Source organism: Brachyhypopomus gauderio, chromosome 5 (assembly GCF_052324685.1).
Source record: "Brachyhypopomus gauderio isolate BG-103 chromosome 5, BGAUD_0.2, whole genome shotgun sequence".
Classification (NCBI taxonomy): domain Eukaryota; kingdom Metazoa; phylum Chordata; class Actinopteri; order Gymnotiformes; family Hypopomidae; genus Brachyhypopomus; species Brachyhypopomus gauderio.
Window position 1 is genome coordinate 6,592,328 of NC_135215.1, and position 19,225 is coordinate 6,611,552.

General features: G+C 45.7%; 1 protein-coding gene across 1 annotated transcript in view; it reads right to left on the reverse strand.

Annotated features, from left to right (window-relative positions):
• Window positions 1–1,426: 1,426 nt before the first annotated feature.
• ccdc136b (coiled-coil domain containing 136b) overlaps window positions 1,427–19,225 on the reverse strand; it is an 18,553-nt gene continuing 754 nt past the window's right edge. The window contains exons 2-9 of the mRNA XM_077004490.1: window positions 18,937–19,215; window positions 18,168–18,242; window positions 15,370–15,684; window positions 10,502–10,619; window positions 9,563–9,827; window positions 8,938–9,072; window positions 7,147–7,260; window positions 1,427–5,837 (exon numbers count right to left, since the gene is read on the reverse strand). Of these exons, the coding sequence (XP_076860605.1) occupies window positions 7,156–7,260; window positions 8,938–9,072; window positions 9,563–9,827; window positions 10,502–10,619; window positions 15,370–15,684; window positions 18,168–18,242; window positions 18,937–19,215 (1,292 nt within the window). The 3' untranslated portion in view covers window positions 1,427–5,837; window positions 7,147–7,155. The remainder of the gene's footprint in view (window positions 5,838–7,146; window positions 7,261–8,937; window positions 9,073–9,562; window positions 9,828–10,501; window positions 10,620–15,369; window positions 15,685–18,167; window positions 18,243–18,936; window positions 19,216–19,225) is intronic.

Consider the following 19,225-nt stretch of genomic DNA (forward strand, 5'->3'; position numbering starts at 1 on the left):
GCAGTGACCAATCGTGCTTCTCCATCTGGCAATCTGATGGACGAGTCTGGGTTTGGCGGTTGCCAGGAGAACAGTACTTGTCTGACTGCATTGTGCCAAGTGTAAAGTTTGGTGGAGGGGGGATAATGGTGTGGGGTTGTTTTTCAGGAGCTGGGCTTGGCCCCTCAGTTCCAGTGAAAGGAACTCTGAATGCTTCAGCATACAAATACATGTTGGACAATTCCAAGCTCTCAACTTTGTGGGAATTGTTTGGACCTGTGCACCAGTGCACAAAGCAAGGTACATAAAGACATGGATGGCAAAGGTGTGAATTAACTTGACTGGCCTGCACAGCATCCTGACTTCAACCCAAAAGAACACCTTTGGAATTAATTAGAGCGGAGACTGAGAGCCAGGCCTTCTCATCCATCATCAGTATGTGACCTCACAAATGTGCTTCTGGAAGATTGGTCAAAAATCCCCATAAACATACTCCTAAACCTTGTGGACAGCCTTACCAGAAGAGTTAAAGCTGTTCAAGCTGCAAAGGGTGGACCAACATCATAATGAACCCTATGGATTAGGAATGGGATGTCACTTAAGCTCATATGTGAGTCAAGGAAGATGAGCAAATACTTTTGGCAATTTGTTAGTCTATATCTCCTACGATCTGATTTGTCAAGCTGGGTGTGCTGAAATGTTTATGTTGAAGGAGCCTGGGTCTTTGGAAAATGAAAGAGAATGTATGATATCTACTGAAGAGCTATGACTGTAGCAGTCAGCAATGAGCAAACTACACTGTGGTGGGGTTACACTTACTGGAAGAGAAAAACCCCTGTGGACTGGAGTCACTGCCTTATGTCTGATACACACACACACACACACACACACATGCACGCACCCACGCATTCTGCATTCCTGAAGACATGAGACGGAAAGTGTAGAAAAAGCTAAAGATCTCCACTCTGTGACTTACACTGTCCAGAAATAGCCCTGAGGCACTCCCAGTATTTCAGTATGATGTCATCCCCCTGACTAAGCATCTTAGAACGTGAATAGTGTATTACTATCTGGGTTTGGGGGTCCCAGCAATGGGAGAAAGGCAAACGTCACAAGCTACGGAAAGTACAGCCATACAGAGTAAAAGAAGTGATAAAAAGTCAAGCAGATTTGAATGCAGAAAGCTGTCAAAATAGGTTATTATGATCATAATCTCCCTTTACTTTGTTTTGACACATTGCTTTAGGTACAACAGGAGCAATTGTGACAGATGTGATGAATTCCATCAGATTTGTCTTATCCTCATGCATCTTATCCACAGCACATTTAAAGACAAAGTCACTGATGTCTCTTTAATAAAACCTGCAGAATAGGTCCACATTACTGACAGTCAAAGTCAAAGATGTCACTGGGCCATATGCAGAGAGAGGTCATCAAAAGACACATGCATGGATAAACTACTTTATTTGTTTCAGATCATTTACAAAATATACAGTCAGGTTACCAAAATACTCAAAGTTCTCATATTTTGCTCATATTTCGTTTTTTACTCAAATACACATGAGGACATTACAACATATACTACTAAAGCTATATAGCATATACAGCTAAAGCTATATAGCATATACAGCTAAAGTTATATAGCAGATAAAGCTAATGATATGCCATACATAGTCAACAGAATGTCCACAAAACTAAACATCAAGTTCTTAATGTTCTTAATACACTAGACCAAATGCTAGATTCCAAATAAAGCACCAGGTATGAATATTATGGATTTTTTCCTAACTGGATTCACTGGATTTTAAAATCATACTTTCATGTATGTCAACAAAATGGAAGAAAGAAGAAAACTGACTGAAAAGAGTGATAAAACTGATTTTAAGAATTTTTCATACACAACTGCTCTGTAATAGCATTAGCCTATGTATCAGAGATAGTTTGGTAAAAAAAAAAAATGAATCCTTTAATATGACATTTAAAAAGTCAACACATACATTGTTATGGGTGATATTTACTTTTAACAGTTGAAAAGGAGTTTAATCTGAGGGTTCATGGCAAATATTTTTTAACTTTCTGAGCCATAACTAATCCGTGTTATCCACGGAGGGTAATATAATTTAGACAGCCAAATTGCTGCAAAAGTGTATAACGTTCCTGTCACCCAATTCAGAAAGAAATTGACACAGAGAGAACATGACAGTACAGAACGCAGAAGAACGTCGTTACACATCAACACCCAAACATATTTTGTTTAAAGAATCAATGCTTGAAAAGGTAACCAATTGGAAAAGCGGTTTGCAACCACACAGACTCATGCAGTGCTTATGAAAACAACACGCACTGCAATTAATTTGAACTAAATAAAACTAAATTGTCTATGTAATGCTATCAAACTCCATGCAAACCCACAATAAGAAACATGCAAACACAATAAAGTTACATGGTTGACAGGTTCCCATTGCGGGACCAACAGTGTCAACTGTATTAATTTTATTCTAAAAATACACCATATCCCAAATGGCTGTCGTTGTAATGATCTTTTATATCTAAAGGCTTTGTGTCCAGTTTCACAGTATATCCCACCAAAGCCGTACACCTATTGAATTATTTACAATACAGTACAAATACCACACTTTGATAGAAAATAAGCGTCACTGTGTCACATGCATTGTCTTATACTGTTGTTAACTATTAATAGATCGATAGATATTCAGATGAGCTTGCACTGGGGTCTACAGTGTTTATCTATCAACAAGAGACCGGAAGACAGCACTGTAACAACTTAGGTGCACTGTAGGAGTTCTGCGGTAACTCAGGGACAGCAACACGCCCAACCCGTTTTGAGCTGGTGTCTCTTCTACACTTTGAAGCAACTTCACCAAGGAGGCACAGGATCACTGACGCATGAAACCGCTCTGCTACGCTCTGCTACGTGCAGGCATTCTCCTTCACCTGTAGTTCTGAATTTGGGCAAAAGTCCAATTTGCTCAGTTGTTAAGGATGCACATGAAGGCAATCCTTGATGTCAAGTTGTTATAAGAGCTTACAACACTGCAAATAGACAGCCACAGTAAAAAACCATTGAGATATTATGGGTATAATTTGATAATGTCATCAGACAGTAAGGAAAACAGAAGCCCTGCAGAGCTTGAAGGAACATTTTTCAAAAGAGCTTTCATAGCGTATTTGCTGGAAACAAGATCATTGCATAACTCAGGATCGTCTTCTGACATTGGTGTCAACTTAGTGTAAACAGACTTCATGGAAACTGCATTATTTGTGTAGCTGCATACTTCAGGTAAAGCTAGTGAATTTGTGCTACATTTCTTAATTGCAACATACATGCAAACTCAAAATCCAGTGGTCAAGGCGTTGTGGAAAGGGCGCTCATAATGGTTGTGTCTCATATGGCTGTGTTTCTTCTTTTTGGATGTACCTGTCCCATTTGTGAGGACCATGAGCACTAGGACAGATTAACATAAAGCTAAAAAAGACGTGTGATACTGTATCGAAAATCCTTTGAATTTGAAGCATTCTGTCTGAAGTTTTACAACTCGGAGCTATCCCCACATGGAGGGAATGTTCTGGTGATGTGCTAGGCCAGACAGAATGGCTTTTTTTAGCGATGGTTGAGGAGGTTGCCTTTTGTCTGCAGTACTTCAGAATTGACCCCCACCCCAACCCCTACGTCCTGGTTTTCTTGTTTTGTCTCTCTGTTACATGTTCTTATATGCAGCTGTGTCTGAGTACTCTTTAGGTGGTACTTTTTTGAAGTACATTTTAGGAAAACAACTTTTCTGTTCTTACCAGTGGTCTGAATCTTATGATAAATCTTTGAAGGTCATGATAGTGTTCCTCTTTTATAAATTTGTGCCATGATCTCATCTAGAAAATATTGTTTCAGATTTATTACAGTCTTCACTCAGTATTAATTAGTCTTCAGTTTACTAAATTGCTGTTACCTAGTAAACTGTAACTTCCTGTCAAGCTTGGTAACCTGTGTGCTGTTGCTAAGTTCCCATGTCCATTCTTGCTTATAAACAAGGAGCCAGATGGTTGATTCTGACTGACCTGATCATTTGATTTGTTTCGCGTTTAGAGTTTCATCTTCGCCGGCTGCGCCATCATTGACACGTCTCTGGTCTTCACATTGAACATGAAGAGTAGAAGCCTTCAGACGTGATCATGAAACACCTCCTTATGCTATTTGTTAGCTGTCTAGTGGGTGAGCTAATGTTACAATTGTCCGATCACTCAGGGTCCCATGAAATGGGCTACAAGGCTGAAAAAGGGTTTTTAGTCCCACATGATTATCCCAAACTAAATGTAAAATTTTCACATTAAAAACAACATTCTACACATTCATTTTTTCATTTCACAGCCAACCTGCTGGACCCTAAAACCAAAACAACAAAAACAGTGCCACTGTCTAATTTCAACAGGAGTTGCTACAGAGGAAAAATTACTCTGCAATGTTGTTTTGGAACTACAAATTAATATGATTACTCATGAGAAGTTTTGAATATGTGCTGCAGTTCTGCTGTATACAAAAATAGTTATCTCTCTCTTTTCTATCATTTTCTTCATTAAAATTCATTAAATAAATTTCATTTGGTTAAACAAACACATATATGAAAATAAATATTTAATTTAAATGGTTAAAACTGGCAAAGTGAACATTTTTATAACAGTTTAGTTATTAGTACATCGTTATTAATGTACTCATAATTAAACTATTAGTTGTTCACAATTTTAATAAAAATTTGGTCTTTATTGAAGATAATTGTGAGTCTCTTATCTTGCTACTGTCTGTATTATTTTGCCTCCACACCAAACAGTGCTTCATCCTGTGAATCATGAAGGAGATGACAAACCCTTTAAATGTTACATGCTCATTTAACACCAGTTCGGTGTTTGCTGCATGCTTCAAAAGAGCTGGTGCTATGCTAAAACGAGCAAAAGATAAAGGAATTGAAGAAGATATTAAAGATTTCATCAGTGGAATAGGCAAGACTTGTTAGCTGAAATAATCTGAAGGACCACATGTCACATGCTGCCATAGTACATCTTTAAAGCTATAGAACTGAAGCGAGATACTGCATCTAGAGCACAGGCCTGTAAAAGAACAGATCTATCTAAAAACAGATCTATCCAAAGAACAGATCTATCTAAAGAACAGATCACTTGTCTATGAAATAGACAAAAAATTAATAAATCACATTTTTTCTAGAGTAAGATGATCAGGCAAGTTCCTCAGTCTGCAGGTCAGTATTCACTACAAATAAAAATCTAAATGCAGGCAGTAAGAAAATGCAGGGATCAAATGAAGACAGGGGAGCTAGACTCCTCCCCCACATTATCTGACAGGGGAGCCAGACTCCTCCCCCACATTATCAGACAGGGGAGCCAGACTCCTCCCCCACATTATCAGACAGGGGAGCCAGACTCCTCCCTCACGTTATCAGTTTTCTAGATCCATCTCTCTGGTGCTATGTATGCATGAGTGTGTGTGTGTGTGTGTGTGTGTGTGTGTGTGTGTGTGTGTGTGTGTGTGTGTGTGTGTGTGTGTGTGTGTGTGTGTGTGTGTGTGTAAGCAGGAGGGGTAATGGAGTGAGGGGAGTTTGCAGAGTTGCAGTGAAAAGGGGCGATGAAATGTGTTCCGTTCAGCAGACGTCCTCCAAGATGGTTATGACAGTAGTGTGTGTGTGTGTGTGTGTGCAGGGAGCTGACTTTGGTGGATGACATCACTTCCTGTCTCTGGCTCAAGAAAGAGCTCTCGTCAAACTGGGCACAAGCAAGACGGCTGCTGCCGCCATGGCAACCACCATCGCCAGGTTCCAGTCTCCCTCTCTCTCCTAGGGTCAACAGGAAATACAGGTTAAAGAAAGGTCAAAGGGCATAAGGTTCACACAAATATCCAACAGAAGACAAGGTGCACAATGCTGGTGCACTACGCAAGCACACACACACACACACACACACACACACACACACACCAGTAACTGTTCTCCAACAAAGCCCTCTATTGTCTATTGTCTTCCAGTTTGTTACAACTGTGTTCTATGTATGTTTATGTTAGTTATAACAAACATTCACTCACACACACACACACACACACACACACACACACACACACACACACACACACACACACACTTTAATGTTTTAAAGAACAGGATGCCTACATTCGTGTGAATTAGGCATTTTGTAAATGTAAATGCTGTCTTAACAATCTTTTAAAGAATCATTTTAAAAATAAAAACTTTTTTTCATTTCTATTCATTTCTATGTGGCCTGCAGAGACACAGTCAGCTGAGAGCAATAACCTAGTAAATACTCAAACAGTGCTCTTTCTCCGCTCCTCTGTGTGTGTGTGTGCGTGTGTGCGTGCGTGCATCAGGGTTGGCACTGCTGGTCAGCAATATTGTAATCACATGCATGTTATTACGTCTCTTACATCTCCTCTTACCGAGAGTGGTGACTGATTCACGGCATCTTCCACAGCCTGCCAGAAAACTTCCAGTGTGTTTAGAACATTCCTGTTTTCTCTTCCCTTCCCACCTCTAACTCGTAGTCTGTGCTCATCACATGTTCATGAAGCTTCACCGAGTTTGACAACAGGCACGAGGAAAGTCTGTCTAACGGCCACTGTCTATCAGGCCACCCTGGGACAGCAGGCCACACTCCCCGGGTTCTGGCTAAAACTCAAAAATGTTTCCAGTTTCAAGTTTCTGACCTCGTATGGAAGCAGAGACGTTTTGTCTGGGGGGTCGTTGTTCGACATGATGCACCAAATCGAGCCGACTGAGGGCAAACAGGCTTCCACTGAACTCAAGTGTCTAAGTGCTTCTCCAACTCTTATAACTCACATTCGCCATGGTTGTGACACAATGTGCACGTCCATAAAAGGTCTAGCCATCCGAGTACAGCATCCAGCTTCAGCCTTCACCCACAGCAATCATTCTGACCATTCATTACACACCAGGAAGATCGCCCTCCCCCTGGCCCCACCCCCTGGCCCCACCCCCTGGCCCCACCCACTGGCCCCACCCCCCGGCCCCACCCCCTGGCCCCACCCCCTGGCCCCACCCCCTGGCCTCACCCCCCTGGCCCACGCGTCCAGGTGTCTCTGTGGTCTTAAAGTAAATAAAGGCAAAGCCGTACCTTTCCCCATTAGGACAAGAGTTCCGTCCAGCAGCACCAAACCAGGGCCAATACTACAACCATTCCTATGAAGGGTATGGAGAGAACAGTGGGCTCAGACAGAGGAGAGGAGTCCTGGGGGCGGGGCAGGGGGCGGGGCAGGGGAATCGCAGGGGCGGAGGGAGGACGTGAAACGGGGAGGAGATGGGGAATAAAAACCAAATGAAAAGATGAGAGAGTGAGCATGGAAAAACATTTAAAAAAGGTCACACATGGATATGTGTGTAATACATGCATAATCAATGAATAACAAATAAAATGCATATTGAAAGAGAGAAGTAATGAAAATGATGGGGAGACCAGATAGACCAGATAGATAGACAGACAGACAGACAGACAGACAGACAGACAGACAGATAGATAGATAGATAGATAGATAGATAGATAGATAGATAGATAGATAGATAGATAGATAGATAGATAGATAACAGTTTGATCATCAGAAAACATCAAATTTGTTCAGAATTTGATAGTGTTGTGCGTTGTGATCACAGATTTATGGTCATGAGGCACAAGGGTTGGAGTGACAGGGTAAAGCAGTAGTTAATGGTGGAGCACGGGGGGGCAGGAACACAGGGTGAAGCAGTGGTTAATGGAGGAACACAGGGTGAAGCAGTGGTTAATGGAGGAACACAGGGTGAAGCAGTGGTTAATGGAGGAACACAGGGTGAAGCAGTGGTTAATGGAGGAACACAGGGGGGGGAACAGGAAGAACACTGCGATTAGATCACAGCAAAGATGTTTAGACACAAGACGGAGACCTTGCACCTGTCCCTTCTCTTGGCTCTACATGCAGTCAAGGCCGCCCTCTTGTCATTTAAAGATCCTTTGCTCACACTGCATAGACAGCCCACGGCATTAACTCCCACGGAATTCTGGGAGTTGTAGGCATCAGTATAGTGTGAGTGCGGAGGTAACCACATGATCAAACTACAACTGTGGGGGAGTGGGTAAGTGATAAGGGACTTAAATCTAAGACTGGATGGTTAAACTGTTTGAAAATGTTTTTGGGGCTTAAAAATCTAGATGAGAAAAAAATTGAATTAGATGATAGAGATCAGGAAATCAATTTCCTGCATACACCTGCCTTGCAGCACAAGACGTATGCATGAACAGACCACTTTGTAGGTGCACATTGGGACACAAGCATTGGTCAGGACATTGGTCAAGACATTAGTCAGGACATTGGTCAGGACATTAGTCAGGACATTGGTCAGGACATTAGTCAGGACATTGGTCAGGACATTAGTCAGGACATTGGCCAGGACATTGGTCAGGACATTAGTCAGGACATTGGTCAGGACATTGGTCAGGACAGCATCTGACCCCCTGCAGCCTAAGCGTGTCCTGAAGATGCTGAAGGGCAGTTAAAACTTTTAGACGCACCACACACACAAGGACGAACTGACACAAAAACATTTGACCCAGAATCGATGTGTGTGAGAAGGTGACCAACAGACCAAGCCGAGACACACACACACATACACACACACTTGAGCAACAGTGAAGTGACCTGAGCACGACACATGTTGGGAGACATTTTTACTGATGATTTTTACTGGAGTTATAAAGCCAAACGTTGGTTATACACAAAGTGTCATCAAAGGCAGACAGGCACATATGACTCTGGCTTATGGACGTAAGTGTTCATAATGTGTTCCCCAATTTGTTATGTATTTGAAGCATTTAAACGTTTTTACCCAAGGACAGAGGCTGGAGGATATGATAATCAACCTAACATTAACCTCTCACCTGAGCCTTTCTGCCTGTCAGCTGGACAAGCTCCGCCCTGCAGCACTGGAGCTCCGCCTCCAACTCCTCCCTCTCCTTCTGACTACTCTCATAGAGCTCCTGTAACTGCAGAAGTTCTCCCTTTAACCCTTCGCACTGAAAGAGAGAGAGAAATAGAGGAGGGAGGGAGGGGGGGAACAATAAATAAAACTGAATGAAAAACAGATCAAGATAAGGTGAGGAATGCAAGAATGAACAGGGACAGGCGGAGGAAACTATTCCAGAAATCTTTCCTGCTGTGACATTTACTAGAGTGGGAGGGGCAGTCGCCTCTGGAGGAGGAGCTCACACACAGTCACACCTCTGTGGAACATGCACATCCACTATGTGAATGCATTATGTATTATATACTATTCACACTGATTTATGCGTCTTACTTAACGTCACGAGATCATTTATTAATCCTTATAGTACTTCCTGTCCTATAGTTCTCAACAACGACACATCCAATGAAATGATTTGCTATATATGATATTGTGTAGTGTCAGCTAAAGTTTAAGAATTCTTATAAGTAACAGTAAAAACTTCCTGGGCACTGGGTTGGAAGTTTCCTGGTTAAGCGATATGGGGGTGGTATGTAACGCACCTCTTTCTCCACCTGGGAGGCTCTCTGCTCAGCCTGTTGGAGCTGGTCCCGCAGGGAGAACACCTCCGTCAGGTTCCTCTCCACAGGATTCGCCGATCTCCCCTCCCTCGAGACGTTCTTCTGGATGGAGGCGTCCGCCAGGCGGGCCGGTATCTCAGACTGTGACGCGCTGGCGTAGCCTGCGGGCTTCACCGCCTCCTCCGCCCGATTCTGCACCTGTCCGTCACCCTCGTTGCCCCGCCCACCTTGGTCAGAGTCCGTCGAGCTGGAGGAGGAAGAACACTACTGAACATCGCACACAGCACAAGCTAACATAGACTATTAGTAAACCCACTAACGTCCCCGTCCCCCCTCCCCGGCCCCTCTTGAATCCCCGAGCCCAGGAGAGTGTTGTTCGTGTTCAGCCATGTGGGAGTGACACCGTGTGTATGTTTGTACGAACAGGAATGCTAATGGTAGACCCAGCTACGTGATGAGTGAAGAAGAAACGTCAGCCCTGTAGCTGTCATTACATGTTATTTCTAACCGCGTGACCTCTGAATAGACCCAGTGTTCTTTCTTCCTGTTATTTGATAGTCCTTTAGCTGCTGTGCGCAGGGACGGGCTTCACCCAACACAGCCAGGGATTCTTCCCTCGTTACGTACGGCCTCGTGGAAGGTGGTCTGTTCGTGGTGCGGAGTGGTTTTACGCAGTAACAACAGAAGCCGCTCGCAGACCAGCGCTTCAGACAAGCTATAGATGCGGCGTGCTAATTCAGCAATCTCTCTTCCCTCCCAGGGAGCGTTACGTTCAGAGAAAGGGATGCTCTTCAGTCTTTCATGCCCTGTTTAAGCACTTTGACAGAGTTGAGTTCTGCTCCTCGTTAGCCCTGTCTAGAGTCAGTTTAATTTTTCACTGCCTGGCTGTTGTCTTGATTGACAGGTGATGTGGCCACTCACCTGGTCCTCTGCTCCTCCAATAGCTGCAGTTTCTCTGAGAGCTGCTCATTGTGGTTCTTCAGGGTCAGACATTCATCCATCAAAGAGTGACACTTCTCCTTCAGCTCCCCCACCTCGCCTGACCAATCAGAACACACACCCACAATGCATGTTCTCACCAAGGCTCAGAAAGGGAGGATTTCCAAGAGCTTGTAAATAATTCACATAGTTATAGTTATAGGCACAAATCGTATTTATAAAAGCAACACGAGCAACATATTAAAAAAGAGATTGAGCGCAATATGGATGTAAACATATGATGTGCCTGCAAACTGTTTTAAAATAAAGACAGTGGTGCTGCCGTGTTGCCCTGGACTTGTGATGGTGCTGCCGTGTTGCCCTGGACTTGTGATGGTGCTGCCGTGTTGCCCTGGACTTGTGATGGTGCTGCCGTGTTGCCCTGGACTTGTGATGGTGCTGCCGTGTTGCCCTGGACTTGTGATGGTGCTGCCGTGTTGCCCTGGACTTGTGATGGTGCTGCCGTGTTGCCCTGGACTTGTGATGACCGTCTGCACGTCCGTCATGACGCCACAGTGCTCTTCCAGCAGACTTATTCCAGCAGGAACCCAAATAACACAAACAACCTTTATCCATCTCTCTCTGCAGTACGTGTGTGTGTGTGTGTGTGTGTGTGTGTGTGTGTGTGTGTGTGTGTGTGTCTGAGTAAGATTAACAACCATGTTGACTGGCTCAAAGGGCATCAAAAGGTTATTCAGAACATCAGCAATCTAGCTTGACCGTTTTACCTTTGTCTGCTCCCACTGATCTCAGATCAGAAGCAAATGGATGATTCGGGTCTTGTGTCAGCCATGACGGCTCTCATCACAGTCCAGGGATCAGCGTGCACACAAGTGAAGGAGGGAACCAGCCAAAGCCCCCCCCCCCCCCCCCCCCCCAACACGCCAGAGCTCCCTGGAGGCTTGAACAGATATTAGAAACATCTACGTATGCACAGAGGTTCCACAGCACTGTTCTGTTTATCTGTTTATTATGGCATCTCAACCATGTACTCACACAGACATGAACCAAAGACTACTGTAAAGATGTGGTGCAGTGTTCTTTCATATTAAAGTGAGGTTTGTGCAATATTAAGTAACTAATATCTAATAATCTTGCACTAAGAAAGATTAGAAAGGCCTTTGACTCCATGCTGTGAAGTGTTGGGGTTACCCACTGAAACAACAGCACGGTGTGTTGACAAACAGATCGATTTTGAACAAACGGCACGGAAAAACGGAAAAATAACACAACGGCTTCCACTGTGCCTGGTGCACGTAGCAGGATCGAACAGGAAGGGTAAATGTCACTTTGCAAGCCGGCACACGCACACGCACACTCAGGTACAAACACACACACACACACACGCACACACAAGACACGGGAAAGAGCAAAATGGAAAAGGCGAGACCAAAGAAACCAACGGTGCGTTTTACCGACACTCCACTGAACGTGCAGGAACACGATACTCACGTTACGATGCACACACGTCTAATGTGACCTACAGCACTTTGCACTGTGGCATATGGTAACAGAGATTTACACCTAAGAAGGTCTACGGCACAGTGTGACTCTACAGCACAAAGTCTTTACCAGATCTCCGGTTCCCAGCGCACCTCCTGCCATATTCCTTGTCTGCCTCTCTTTCTGAGCTATAGTTTGACAGTATTAAGAGTCATGGGTTCTGTCTGAAGGCCTGGAGTCTCTGACACCACGGAGAGACACCGCTGCAGATCCCACGCACCACTCAGGGGTATGATGAGAGTCATGAGATGAATCACCAAAATAAACTTTTAGACTTAATACATGCAATTATTCATCATTTAGATCAAGCAGAGCAATACACGGTGTAACATATGATGTGTAAGGAAAAAAATGGGTTTATAGTAATGTGGTTTAATGACTTTTTGTTTCTAATTTTAATACATACACTGCGCTGCCCCCACCCCCGCAACACCCCCCTCCCACACACACACAGTTTATTTGAGGTTGTCATGGATGTGGTGTGTGTGAGGTTTTCTGCACCGTAGCACATGATGAATTGCTTCCCTCAGCCTTCCAGTACAGACCTTTAACCCTTCTGAAGAACACACACACACACACACACACACACACACACACACACATATATATATATATACACATGCTCTCACATCCATGCACATACACACTTGCACTTGCTTGAACCCAAGTAACCCTTCTCAAGCACACACACACTCGCCTGTCCACTGACACATGCTGACATACACATTTAATTTGCCATCTCTAAGATTTTATTCTCTTTTAACTCTTCCTTCCTGTAAAAGACTCCATTAGTCATCAAAATCTTTTTTGTTTCAGTCACATTCCTCTCTCCCAGTTACAGTCCACAAGAGATATCCCAACACTCCCAGTCTCAAACCCAGTTCACCCATCTTCCCCTCCAACCCATATACACACACGGCCACGCTGTCCTGTCCCTTTGCATCAGATTCTGTTCAGTCCAATAGATTCCAAGCTAAATTCAGCTGCGTCTGCTATTACTCACATAACAGAGGTGATATGACTTATGCATCATACGTTGTTCTTCCAGTGCGCATATCTATTTTATTATTGTTACTAAGCAGTTCCTACTTTAGCACTTTAACACTGACAAGACACATTTGTTTGCCATTCGGTCACCAGCATTCTGACTTGTAAACTGGATGTTCATTCCCATTAAGACTGAAGGGATTTGGCCAAAAAAAAGACAGTTCTCCTTTGGACAATTATTCAGTCTACTGGAATAAAATATCTCAAATCTAAAGAGTCCATCACTAATATCCACCATTCTGGAAGCCAATATGAGACAGGCTCCTGAATACGTGTGACTCTACACATGAGGTTCTACAGAAGCTTCAGTATCAAAAGAGCTGAGGACAAGCTAGGGCCGTCAGCACAGCGAGATCCAAGAGGATCCAGAGAAACCTCAAAAGTTCACTTACTGCTGGAGAACAGAGGCAGACTAATGCAGAGTGTGGTTTTCTGCTTGAACAGAAGAAACTACTGGAAAGTGTGGCGAGAACCGCTCTCCCAAATAACTTTGCAACTTTGAAACCCTCCATTTTTTTGCTCATGGCACTAAAGTCCACGAGGAAACTCAATGCCAAACTATGTAAAGAAGGAAGCCGCACACTCTCATCAGACCGACACGCACGCACACACACAAGCGTGCGCCGCACACGCGTGCTCGTGTGAACATGCACACACATGCCCTGCCACTAAATAATAGACTCGGTTTGGCAACAGAAGCTGATGATTTTGCACTAGAATGTTTAGGTCTCATGTATCTGTGGTGAAGACTTCTCCCTTTATTAGTGACAGCCTTATATCAGCAGGAGATTAGCCTGAATTGTCCCAGTGGTTATGTGACTGGAGATTGTTGGCAGCAAGCTGTACTGAAGGTCCTACGCTATTGATGGGGGCGGAGAATGCACCCGTGGGTGGTCTCTTTTATATGGCAACACGGGAGACACTCTGGTTGAGCTTGGGCCATTGCGTAAAAAGTTGATTTTAGAAGAAAGATGCAGAATAATATAGATAACAGATCTTTCTTTTCAGGACACAAAGAAATACTGTATAACCTTAAAAGATGATTAGTACAAGGTAATAAATTCTTAAGGCATCCGTCCTGCAGACATCAGCAGCTGTAGGGTTGCCCTGCCAGGCCTCAGATGGAGTCATTTCAGCTCCTTCTGTTCTTAGGCCTTCGGCCTTGGCTTCAGTACTTCAGTGTGTCAGAACATGACCTGAACTCTTGCTTTGGCACACGTTCTCTAAAGTGCTGGGGAGCACGTGATGTCTACTCCAGACTCACGGTCCACGTAACTGTGTCATGGTGTAGTCTAATACCATACTACAACACCCAGTGTACTTCTGACAGTGAGCTTCAGGTCTGCAGAGAAATGCAGAGTATATCTTATTACACTATACTATCAGACCTTTGATCATAGTATAACATAACTGTGTGTGTGTGTGTGTGTGTGTGTGTGTGTGTGTGTGTGTGTGTGTGTGTGTGTGTGTGTGTGTGTGTGTGTGTGTGCGTGGAGTGTAGTGGAGTGTAGTGTGATGGAACAAACCCCTGTTCACTATAGTATAGTGTAGTATAGTGTTGTATAGTGGAGTGTAGTGTGATGGAACAGACACCAGTTCACTAGAGTATAGTGTAGTATAGTGGAGTGGACTGTAGTGTGATGAAACAGACCCCAGTTCACTAGAGTATAGTGTAGTATAGTGGAGTGCAGTGTGATGGAACAGACCCCAGTTCACTAGAGTATAGCGTAGTATAGTGGAGTGTAGTGTGATGGAACAGACCCCAGTTCACTAGAGTATAGTGTAGTGAAGTGGAGTGTCTTGTGATGGAACAGACCCCAGTTCACTAGAGTATAGTGTAGTATAGTGGAGTGTAGTGTGATGGAACAGACCCCAGTTCACTAGAGTATAGTGTAGTATAGTGGAGTGTCAAGTGATGGAATAGACCCCAGTTCACTAGAGTATAGTGTAGTATAGTGGAGTGTCGTGTGATGGAACAGACCCCAGTTCACTAGAGTATAGTGTAGTATAGTGGAGTGTCGTGTGATGGAACAGACCCCAGTTCACTAGAGTATAGTGTAGTATAGTGTAGTATAGTGGAGTGTAGTGTGATGAAACAGACCCCAGTTCACTAGAGTATAGTGTAGTATAGTGGAGTGTAGTGTGATGGAATAGACCCCAGTTCACTAGAGTATAGTGTAGTATAGTGGAGTGTAGTGTGCTGGTACACACCCCAGTTCACTAGAGTATAGTGTAGTATAGTGTAGTGTGCTGGAACACACCCTCGGTGCCTGCGTGCTCCTGCTGCTCCCTGCGCTGGTTCTTCATGCAGATCTCTGCGCGGAGCGTGGTCAGCTCCAGCTCGTACTCCTGCGTGGTGCCCCGCAGCCTCTGCAGCTCGGCGCGCAGGCGACACAACTCCTCCTGCAGGAGCGCAATGTCGTTCTCTCCCGCTCGGCCCGCCGCCTCCTCGGCCGCCTGCTGCAGATCCTGCACCTCCTCCTGAGCCACGCGCAGCTCCTCCTGGGCCTCCCACAGCTCGCTGGCCTTCTCCTCCTCCAGGCTGTCGAGCTCCTCTTGTACAGAGCGCAGCTGAGCTGAAGGGAGTAGAGGGAGGGGAGTAGAGTGAGGGGAACATAGGGAGGGGAGGAGTAGAAAGGAGGGGAGTAGAGTGAGGGGAGTAGAGGGAGGGGAACAGAGGGAGGGGAGTAGAAAGAGGGGAGTAGAGTGAGGGGAACAGAGGGGAGGGGAGTAGAAAGAGGGGAGTAGAGTGAGGGGAGTAGAGGGAGGGGAACAGAGGGAGGGGAGTAGAAAGAGGGGAGTAGAGTGAGGGGAACAGAGGGAGGGGAGTAGAGGGAGGGGAAACAGAGGGAGGGGAGTAGAAAGAGGGGAGTAGAGTGAGGGGAACAGAGGGAGGGGAGTAGAGGGAGGGGAGGAGAAAGGAGGGGAACATAGGAGGGGGAGAAGAGGGAGGGGAGAAGAGGGAGGGGAGTAGAGGGAGGGGAACAGAGGGAGGGGAGTAGAAAGAGGGGAGTAGAGTGAGGGGAACATAGGGAGGGGAGAAGAGGGAGGGGAGAAGAGGGAGGGGAATAGAGGGAGGGGAACAGAGGGAGGGGAGTAGAGGGAGGGGAACAGAGGAGGGGAACAGAGGGAGGGGAGTAGAGGGAGGGGAACAGAGGGAGGGGAGTAGAGGGAGGGGAGTAGAGGGGAGGGGAACAGAGGGAGGGGAGTAGAGGGAGGGGAACAGAGGGAGGGGAGTAGCGGGAGGGGAGTAGAGGGCACGGTTGATAAAATGTTGACGCTACACTGTGGCAATGAATCCAGCTGGGCAACAGTACAGAACACACAAGGATGGAACAGTCCACACACACACACACACACACCACACACACACACACACACACACACACACACACACACACACTTGCTGCCTGAATGTGAACATATTGTTTTGGAGAGAAGAAGCACACACACACACACACACAGGAGATAGATAGAGATAGAGAAGGTCCTTGGGTCGGTTGCTGTGTCTTTGTGTACGGGGACATGCCTACTTCTGACACCTGTGGTAATCCTACCATCACACTGTGTCCATCCCTCTCACTCCGGCTACCACTTAAGAGTCCACGTGTGACTGCTGAAAGCACTCTGGCTCTCCACAGCTATTCTTAACTCTCTTTTAAATGTCTGTCAGCTGTTTGAGCATGACACAGTTCAGGCTCAATAATATAGGCCAGGATGGACGGCAAGATCATTACTATGTCCTGCTTTAGAGGGAGATGATACACACAAACACTACACGCCATGTGCAAAGGAGCTGTTTAAACTGTAGGTGAACGTTACCAAAGTGCTGTGTGCTGCATGTGGTCAGCCATGTTAATACCCCCTGACTCAGTTCTTCACGGAGGCCACAGGCATGTTGGAAGAGGTCCTAAGTCAAAAGAGTTGGAATGGAACAACCGCAGTGTGTGTGCTACACTCTCCAGTAGACACCACCACCACCACCAACCACCAGAACCAGCACCACCACCACCACCACCACCAGAACCAGCACCAACACCGTCAGTCTCCCACACTGTTGTAGCGTCACAGCGGACGTCTCGCTGCAGTGAAGCGGGTGTGATGGCGTCAGGGTCGGACACTACTGCACGTTTTGCTTCTGAAAAGCGCCATAATGTGCTACATAGTGGCTCTTCATATAAAACCCAGCCCAGTGTGTTATCTGTGATCAGATCCTCACACAGACTCGCACCAGCCTCCAACCACGCCGGCTTTGAAGAGTTTGCACTACACACTCCACTAAAAGTCACTCTTTCTCGCTTCTTTACGGAGATTGCGTGGCCTGCTCGAACCCCCACTCGATCAAACGGAGACAGGAAATTGCCTCGGCGAGAGGTGAGATCATGGAGAAGCCTCTGTGATCTATAGCCCAGGTCCTCTGCTCTGTGTCTCCGTCTCCGTGTGATCTAGGCACTGATGTTATGAAGATAACCTCAAACAGCACTGACACAGATAAGGCCATGAATGGAAATGCATACTGTAACCTCCAGGAGTGTCTTTGCACTGTGTAACTCCTTATGACAAATGAATTTGGTATTAATGTGAATAACTTCCAACATATTGAAAAAGGAAGAGCATTGCACATGAAGAAAGAGAGTCCATAAGGCATTTATTACAGCAGACAGAGTTATGAATAACAAAATGGCCTCTATAAATCAGAAAGTATCTTTGGACACACCAGGGACCGTCTGACAAATTAGGCTCTTGTTTGTTCATTAGTTACTGTTATAAATCAACAATGTCAAAACAGTGAGGCAAAGAGAAATGGATGTTCATTCGTCAACATCTAAAGACACTCCGACACATTAGAGGGAAGCAGACACTGAGGTTTCATAGACAGGAGGGTTTACATGCAGTACTGAGGGGCCTAGTTAGACCACTGATAAGAGTGGCTGAGGGGCTGTGTGTAGTCTATGAAAATGTGTGTGTGTGTGTGTGTGTGTGTGTGTGTGTGTGTGTGTGTGGTGTGTGTGTGTGTGTGTGTGTGTGTGTGTGTGTGTGTGTGTGTGTGTTAAAGTACCTTGAAGTCTCTGGATCTGCCTTGTGAAGGTCTCGGCCTGGTGGGCACTAGCCAAGCGTTCTTCTTCCAAAAGCCCTATGAAGAAAGAAAAGGAGAGATATGAGAGACAACTGAACTCCACACAAAGCCAGTGTGTGTGTGTGTGTGTGTGTGTGTGTGTGTGGTGTGTATGTGTGTGTGTGTGTGTGTGTGTGTGTGTGTGTGTGTGTGTGTGAGTGTGTGTGTGTGTGTGTGTGTGTGTGTGTGTGTGTGTGTGTGTGTGTGTGTGTGTGATTCAGCAGAAACAGATGGACAGCTGGTCTTACAGGGCAGTGACAGCTGAGCATGTGGACTGGGAAACTCCTACAATCACATCACATAAAAACATTGATTTGCACACACACACACACACACACACACACACACACACACACACACACACACACACACACACACACACACACGCACACTCACGCGCACATGCACACTCACGCACACTCACGCACACACACACACACGCACGCACACACACACACACACACACACACACTCACGCACACCGCGCACACTCACGCACACACGCACACTCACGCACACACACACACACACACACACACACACACACACACTCACGCACACGCGCACACTCACGCACACCACGCCACACACACACACACACACTCACGCACACTCATGCACACACACACACACGCACACACTCACGCACACTCATGCACACACACACACACAACACACAGACACACACACACACACACACACACACACACACCTTGCAGCTCATTGTAGCTCTCCACATGTTGCTGGGACACGTCTCTGGCCTCCTCCAGTTCATAGAGCAGCTGAGCCACCTGCGTCCTCAGCTCCTCCAGCTCCTCCTCCTCTGACAGGCCTCTCTCCTCCTCGCTCTCGTCCTCTCCTGTTTTCTCCTCCTTCACCTCCTTCTCCTCCTGGAGTCCCTTCTCTCCGTCCCCTGCCTCCACGTCCTTATCCTGCTTCTCCTCGTTCTCCTCCAGATGACGTCCGCTCTTGGCTGAGTGGAGGGCAGTCTCTAGGACCGG